Here is an 8394-nt window from a genome sequence, read left to right as displayed (position 1 = left end):
CGGCAGTGCGATCGACCAATCAGAAGGAGTGACTTGCAACGTGGGGTCCTACAGCCAATCAGAAGAGCGCTCACTACTGATTGTACCGACCCAAGCTTCTTGGCTTGCGCTAACACTGGAGCCTGCGGTGTGGGGACCACTGAGTTAGGGTCCTCCGCCACTACGCTGCGCTCGCCATCCTCGCCTCATACCCTTGCTGCCCTCGCCCAGGCCGTGCAGGCTTCTGGCAGGACATGGCGACCTCGGGCTTCAAGGACCAGCGGGGCCAGGAGGAGGAGAGTTTTCTGTACTTCGCCTATGGCAGCAACCTGCTGACCGAGCGGATCCACCTCCAAAACCCCTCTGCCGCATTCTTCTGCGTGGCCCGCCTGCAGGTCAGTGCCCCACCCCTCCCTGCGACCTTGTACTCACTCAACAGACAGGGGACCAGGCACGCAGCCCTTCCCTGTAAGAGTTGGTCTTATCTTCATGATCTGACCGCTGCCCTCCTGGGCAAGCCCACCTGGCCCTCCTGACGCTGTGCTTGACTCCTACTGAGTGCTGCCACCCCAACAACAGCGCGTCCCCAGGCTGCGATGACTCCCCTCCTAACGTTCCCACAAACTGCTCGTACTGCCCAGATCTGGCTGCCTCTCATCCACCAACTCAGGGGCTTTCTCACTGGATCCATTCAGTTAACACCTCTGAGAAGCTTCCTCCAACCCAAGTCAGGGAATCAGTTGTTTTCTGTTATATACATACCTTTGCTACTGGACTGGTCACCTGGTATTGTAATAATCTGTTTACCTACCCTTCACTCCCCCCCACCCCCAAACTGAGAGGCCCTGAAAGCTGGAACCTTGTCTTATTCCTGTGCTCAGTTAAGTGGCTGGATGAACCCTAACCCAACTGTAGAAAAAAATCACTGCTCTTCAGTTCATTCCATTCATTCATTAGTACATATTCTTCCAGTGCTTCCCTGGAGACACAAAGATGATTGAGTAAGCTGGCTCCTTTGAGAACCTCGCAGGCTATAGGAGAAACACGCAGGCAAATTGTTACAAAACCGTTTGGCCTGCTGAACGAGACAGACATGGCCTTTGCTGTCATCATCAGGGTTCTTAGTTGCAAACAAAAGAAAGTGACTGATTTAAGCAGAAAAAGAATGTATTGAAAAGCTGTTTGGAGAGCTTACAGAATGATCAGGAAGTTAGGGCCACAAAGCACATGAAACAGGCATAAAGGGAGGCCAGCAACCTGATACAACCAACGTCACGGACAAAAGCAGCCAGGAGGCCGCTGCTGTACCCCTGCTGAACTTGGTAAACGTGGACACTGCCTCATGCATCATGAGCACCACCTGCTTTGGACCCTGCCTGCTGCTGTCACTACACCCCTACAGCTCCTGAAACCCAGACATGGCTGCCACCCCAGGGTGGAATTTCTGCTGTCCTTGGGCACATTCAAAGCCCCCGAGGGGTGCCCACATTGGCTAAGTCTCAGCCACAAGCCCATGTCCTGACTATAGGCAACGAGGGGAGAACAAACTTCTGGCGTCCAAAGCTTCAGAATTGGGAGCTGGACTCTGGCATGCTCAACCCCCCCAGACACATAAGACAGAGAATTCCCCAACTGTGGGAAAGGAGTTCGGATATTTCTAGTTGAGACAAGGGGAGGAGCTGTCAAGCAAATGATTATTCAGTTACAGGTGTGGTTAGTCTTAAAAAGGAGACATGTACCTTCCTCTCAGTTTTGCTGTGAACCTAAAACTGCTCTAAACAAAGTGAAGGTTTTTTTTTAAGGAGACAAACAAGGCAATATGAAAATGTAACGGGAGCCCAACCCGTGGGCCACATGCAGCCCAGGATGGCTATGAATGCAGCCCAACACAAAACTGTAGATTTACTTAAAACCTTTTTTTGCTCATCAGTTTTTGTGTTTGTGTATTTCATGTGTGGCCCAAGCCTTCTTCTTCCCGTGTGGCCCAGAGACGCCAAAAGGCTGGACGTCCATGGATGACGGGGAGACCTAACCTCGCTGGGATGATTAGTAAAGCTCTTCTTGAAAACACAGTTTTAAAGCCCAGACTGAATGATTGGGGGAGGGAGGACACAAACCAAACAAGGGATGGCGTGTGCAAAAGACCTCAGGAGAGAAGCCAGATCATCCAGCTAGTGAGGCTGGAGCTGAGCCTGTGAGGAAGACGCAGCGTGACTGCCGGGGTAGGGAAGGGCCACGTGTTACGGGACCCCAGAGGCCAAAGAAGACTTTGGTTTTTAACTTGAGAGCAATGAGAAGACCCACTGCAGAAGTTACGCAAACAAAAGATCAGATGTACATCTTCAAAAACTCCTCTGGTTGCTGTGAAAATGGGTTGGAATAAGGAAAAACAGTGGATGTGGGGAGCCCAGTTAGAAAGCTTTTGTACGGCCCATACGAAAGATTATGGCGCCTTGAGTGGTAGCAGTAGAGGGAGGTCCGTTTGGGAGATATTTAGGAGGTAACAGTGTCATCTTCTTGGTGACTAATTATAAAGGGTGGAGGAGATGGTAGTGATGACTCAGGTTGTTGGTGTAATAATAGGGTGGGTGATGGCAATACTTGCAAAGGGAACAATAAGGTTTGGGAGGGAACATCAAGCTCAGTTCGAACATACCAGGTTTGAGATGCTTGTTTCACATCCAACTGAGCAGAAAAATATTAGTGAACATTTATTAAGTATTCAGTATGGGCCGGGCCTGTTCTAAGCACTTTGGAAGCTCAGAAACAGAGATTTGGGCTGGATTAGAAGATGATTGGAATGTTGGATGGTAATTGAAGCTGTTGGAGGGGAGGACGTTGGTTTGAGCAAACGACTGAATGAACAGAGAAAAGGGCCCTAACTGAGCCTTTAGGAACCCCAACATTTGAAGACCGGGGAGTGGAGGAGGAGGTGGCACCGGGATTGAGGAGATCAAGGGACAGCCTGAAAGTCAGGAAGGAGGCAGATGAAGACAGGGTGCTTAACTGTGTCAGGAGCAGCCGAGAAGTGGAACAAGACAAAAAATGAAAATTGTCCCGTGGATTTGGCAGTAGACAGCCAGTTCCTAGTGAGGTTGTAACTTTTACCAGATCCTCCAATGGGAGGCTTGGTCCCGGAATATCCAGTATACCAGCTGAAGATACTGGTCACTCAAAACAACCTTTTCCCTAAAGTATCTGGCAAAGTTTTTAAGAAAATAAAGGGGACAAAGATAAAATATAAACCTTAGACTTCCTATCTAGTCCAACCATTTTAATTTTATTATTAAGGGAGCTAATTTCAGGAAAGATGGAGAAGAAATCTTCCTAGACCAAACAGCCAAGCTAGAATGTGTAAGCTTCTGCAGGACTGTGCCCTTTCTGGGAGGGAAGCAGCCAGACTGGAAACCTGGCTCCATCACTTACTAGTTGTGAGACCTTAGACAACTTGGTTAGTCTTTGTAAGCCACAGCTTTTCTTGCTGCGAAATGTGTACAGTATGGTTATTAGGCAGGATAAAAATGAGCCTATATAAAGTTCCTAGCACAGTGTACAGAACCCAGTAATTTTCTGGTGTGTGTTAGCTGCTTTTATGATTATTATAGATACATTGGTACAATCTGTGAATGTTAGATTAGTGTTCACGAGTACACAAATCACCCTCCAGTGCCAGCTCCCTTAGGGCAAACACGGTGACGCGCACTAGTGGGATGCTCCTCACAGACACAGAGGTGGAGAGAATGTTACCATGCCTATGACGCCTTCCCCCGTGTCAGTAATGCACCCTACGGTCGCCTCTGAGTTAAAGTCTGTGGGTAAGTAGAGTGGGATGTAATTTTCAAAAATGAAAACGCTGGTGTTAAGGCATCGGGATTATGGGATTTTTCTTTCCCCATAAACCTTTTGTTTATGGTGAAATACATGTATGTATTCAGCATATATTTAATTCTTTAAAGGAAAATTTGAAAAAATACATGCAGTCCTTGAGATCTGGGTTGTTGTTTATCTTTGTATTTTCCACAGCTTCTTACACGTAGAAGGAACTCAAACTTTATGTATTAATTGCATGAAGTTCAAGGTAAACCTCTCTTTTTTTTCAGGAGGAGGAAAATTTTGGTTCAAGAGCATATTAATCCTATCACTTTGGTTTTCTTTGTAGGATTTTAAGCTTGACTTTGGCAACGCTGAAGGCAAAGAAAGTAAAGTTTGGCACGGAGGTATAGCCACCATTTTTCAAAGTCCTGGCGATGACGTTTGGGGAGTAGTGTGGAAAATGAACAAAAGCAATTTAAGTTCTCTGGATAAGTAGGTGGCTTCTAATTGTGTTAAATAATTGCAGATTCCAAAAGTGGATCATACGCAAGGGTGTATGTGTGCACGTGCGCTCACACACACACACACACACACACACATTGTTTTTTCAAAACTGTGTACTACCTGTTCTTTACACTTCAGAGTTAACATAAAAGGTACAATGTGCATGTCCTAAAAAGAAAAGCCTAGAAGAGTAGCACTTTCTGATTGAGAATTTGGGGGTGATGGTGTCATCTCTTCTGGAAAAGATGGAAGTCCTTATTTCCTTCTATTTGTCTTATAAAAATCTTCATAGTCGCATGTGGTGAAAAAGCATGAAGATGTTAGTAATTGTTACTTGTGTTTATTGATTTCAAAAGCAGTTGTTCGGTTTTTGTTAGAGCCAGTTTTTACAAACTAATTCTTTACGGTGGCAGTGGAATGTAAAAATTAATAATAATTTGTAAAATCTTTAGCAACGTGTTAGGAATGCTTTGATACTTTTTACAACTGGAATTCCCATGAGTTTGGTGGCAGAGCATTTACTACAGAGAAGGTCGGCAGGAAAGAGTGGGGCTTGAGAAGAGCAGCTGATCTGGCGCCTGGCTCTGTAGCTCCCTGCCACTGAGAATGAGTCCTGCTCTCTGCTCCTCTCTGGCTGGCTATTCTCCTGCTGTCAGAGCACACCGTCCACTCTCTGTGGCCTAGAGAGCAGTGTTTCGGGGTATAAACACGAACGTCACTGCTCTGAAGCACATTTTTACAGAGGATAACTACAGAGATCCATTCAAAGGATACCAAGTAATACTAAGTCTCAAGGTTTTTGAATTGAAATACTGTTTACTTTTGATGAAGTAATATTATGTGTAATATGTTCTATATCCCAAAATATCAATACATAGGGAGCAAATACATCCATATATATAGTTAAATTCTTAATCCAGTAAACTCACTTGGCTAAGTCAAGTATGGTTAAAATTTGGCTGTTCTGGTTTCAGGCAAGAAAAAGCATATGCCCCAATAGAAGTTAATGTTTACACTCAAGAAGGAAAAGAAATAACCTGTCGAACTTATCTGATGAGAAATTACGAGAGCGCTCCTCCTTCGCCCCAGTATAAGAAGGTAAGCTACATACAAAGAATTTTGGTAATTGCTCTTAATTTTCACTGAGCTAAACTAAAGACTGTCTTGTTTATAAAAAGCTTTCTGTGTTTTAATTCTACTTGAACAATTCATTTTAATCAAAAAACTTAAATACAAAAATTATAGTTATTTACCTGAAATGTAATGTTCAGATTTATTTGTAATGGTAGAAGTATGTTCCTAAGATTTTGTTGATTAAAAAAAGGCTTTTAGAAATACGTATGAGGCGTAATTCCAGACACGTATTTTCTTTGTGTACATAGGCTTTTGTAATCACTTTTTTTCCTCCATAAAACATGAACACCAAGATTGACTGTAATGGGGAAAAAATACATTTCCTACTGCTGGAATGTTTTCCATCCCTAGATAGAAAAATAAAAGTCACACTGCCTTTCAGAGAAGCCACCCCCTACAAGCACAGGAAAAAGAATAGAGACCCCAACGTGCCTTGTCAGAAACCCCAACTTATATGTCAGAAGGCCCAGTCAGGACTTGGCATCCGGAGTGGGCGACCCAGCTCCTGGGCCTGCTCTAGAATTTTCTAGTATGGTGCCCAGAGGGTTAGCCTGGTGCGGGCCTGGGGCGGACCACTGAATACAGTGGTCCTTCATTCCCTCGTGTCTCACTCAGAGGCAGGCTGGACTCGGGGGTTCAACCAAAACTGCTCCCTGTGCATCTTAACTTTTCTTGAAGAATGATTTCTTAGAAGATCATGGAAAGTCTATACAGTAGGTTTTTTGTCACGCTTGTTGTGAAGGAATGACCGTATCTCCATTCTCTTCTCTCCTTGTTTATTCTGGAGTCAATCTACAATCATCTCATACTTTGACAGTGCAGATAAAGCTGGGGTTCACTAAGTTAAATTACGTTCCTAACCAAAGAGCTGTTCTGCTTATTGTCCCCCTTTCTAGGTCATCTGCATGGGCGCCAAGGAGAACGGTCTGCCGCTGGAGTACCGGAGGAAGTTAGATGCCATAGAGCCGAACGACTACCAAGGGCGGGTCTCGGATGACGTTGAAGACATTATCAGAGAGGGGGAGGCAAAACTCATTAGCACCTAAGAGAGTAGACCTGTGGGTGTTTTCTCTACGCGCTCACCTGGTGCATTTTTAGCGTGTAGAACGGGTCTGGGATGTGTCTCCATCCAATGTGTTTTGAACAGTGCTCTGAAGGGATGTCTCGCTTGAGTGACTCCTTGTTTCTGGGCTAGGGGATGAAGCTTGGGTCGGGGTAGGCAGTTGCCAAGAGGACCAGGAGGCACTGGAATGCAGGTTGAATGGACGTGGGTACTTCCTCTGAGAACACTTTTCTGTGCTTGAGTTGACCTGACGTGTATTCTTGCTCCGGGACAAAGGATAGATTTGCAACTTCGTGACAGTGCTGGTGAATTGCTATGCTCTGGATTTTTTTTTTTTCCTTGTCACCTTAAGAAGAGGTGACAAGAAAAAAAACTGCAGAGACAGTTGGTAATAAAAATTTTTAAATTTAAAAGCTCAAATACTCTTCTTTGAGGAATATGTGCATCTGGTTTAACCTGTATCCCCCACTGGCGTACCCCATTTCATTTCGTTAGGTTCAAATCATCACCCGTGTGCGTCCGCCCTGGGCTGTGTGTAGTGTGTGCTCCGAGAGGGTTAGGGCACAGGCTTCTAGACAGCCTGGAACCAGTCGTAGGTTCCACCAGTTTCTAGCTGGGAGACTCTGGGCTATTTGAGTCCGTGCTTCGGTTTCCTCGCCTGTTGAATGAGGACCACCAAAACACCTATGTCTTAGGGTTGCTGGGAGGGGTAAATATATGTCATGGCTTTGGAATAGAACCTGGTGTGTCATACGTATCAGCAATCATTGTCATTCCTGTTGAAGAATTAAGTCTGTACAGCTCCACCCTTGGAATGGGATTTTAAAGTAGGAGAGTCAGGGTTATGAGGGAAAAGTGTTTTCTGACGTCGATCCTCGGCTTGGAAAGAGACGCCACTCTCTTACATTGATTAACTGAATAAGCACAGGAGAGAAGAGTCACGACAACAACAATACTGGTTATCAAAACCTGTCTTCTCTCTCTGGGAGGGGCAGTAAGCCGGACCTCCAAAATGGGTGACTGCGATGAGAGAGGACGAGCCGCAGGACCGCAAAATAAAGATTTGGTGTGTTCTCCTGCGAAAAAAGACCAAAGGACTTTTCAGCTATGGCTGCGACTCTGCAGTGACGCGGGGCCAGACTCCAGGTTAGACCCTGGTGTGTAGCCATTACGCCTCTCAGTTTTCAAGTACACCCTCCGATATTTCCTCTAGTGTCTCTAGGAAACCCCTCTAGTTTCCTCCAGTCCTTGACTCCGCCAAAGAAGACCAAGTTGGTCGGTGACCCGGAACCCAGTTATGGCAACACAGGGAACAAGGCTCGGTTTTGCTGTAGACACTAAAAATCGAGTATTATTTTAATCTATCTCACCTGAAATGACAACTTTCATTAAAGAATTGGAAACACTAGCAATAAAACATGCCTGGCCTTTAAAAAAAAATCTTGTTATCACCAGACATAGGTTTTTCCAGTCACTTTCAAGGTGATACTACCATACCAATGTCCTATGAAAGGGGTGTCCATTTCTACCCGTGATTTTGGCTTTCTAACCCCAATAGAAACCAGTCCCTGGATAAACCATAACAATCATAGGTTTTTGAAAAGCATTTCTGGGCTTTTCAAAATGCAAATAAGGACAATCTTCAAATAGTATGAACTCCTCTCCCACAAAGAAGAGAAACTGAGCTCAAAGGGCAGACTGGTCTGGTAAACCGATGACCCTGACGTCCCTGGGTGCAAATGCCAATTACAGCCCTGGAATCAGACTCACACCCCTGCTGCAGGATGGGAAACTGAACCCGAGAATCCTCCGTGAAGCCAGGACCCTTGGAGGGAACTAACGTCCCCAGTCAGTCAGTCCTACGGCTCCCAAGAGGCAGATGCAAATCCTCTGAAGAAAGC

General features: G+C 45.4%; 1 protein-coding gene across 1 annotated transcript; it reads left to right on the top strand.

The window, feature by feature from the left end:
* Positions 1-74: 74 nt before the first annotated feature.
* Positions 75-7230, top strand: GGCT (gamma-glutamylcyclotransferase). Its single transcript, XM_024563054.4, has 4 exons — positions 75-374; positions 4139-4284; positions 5271-5394; positions 6327-7230. Exons 1-4 carry the CDS (start codon positions 234-236, stop codon positions 6474-6476), a joined length of 561 nt encoding a protein of 186 aa, XP_024418822.1. The 5' UTR covers positions 75-233; the 3' UTR covers positions 6477-7230.
* Positions 7231-8394: the final 1164 nt, after the last annotated feature.

This window comes from Desmodus rotundus, unplaced genomic scaffold, assembly GCF_022682495.2.
Source record: "Desmodus rotundus isolate HL8 unplaced genomic scaffold, HLdesRot8A.1 manual_scaffold_159, whole genome shotgun sequence".
In the NCBI taxonomy this organism is placed as follows: Eukaryota; Metazoa; Chordata; class Mammalia; order Chiroptera; family Phyllostomidae; genus Desmodus; species Desmodus rotundus.
The sequence above is the reverse complement of the archived record's forward strand: the minus strand, read 5'-3'. Positions and strand labels throughout refer to the sequence as shown.

Coding starts and splice junctions, on each gene's coding strand:
- GGCT (XM_024563054.4), top strand. CDS start 234: ATGGCGACCTCGGGCTTCAAGGACCAGCGGGGCCAGGAGGAGGAGAGT. Junction 4,285..5,270: donor AATTTAAGTTCTCTGGATAA/GTAGGTGGCTTC, acceptor TTCTGGTTTCAG/GCAAGAAAAAGCATATGCCC. Junction 5,395..6,326: donor CTTCGCCCCAGTATAAGAAG/GTAAGCTACATA, acceptor CCCCCTTTCTAG/GTCATCTGCATGGGCGCCAA.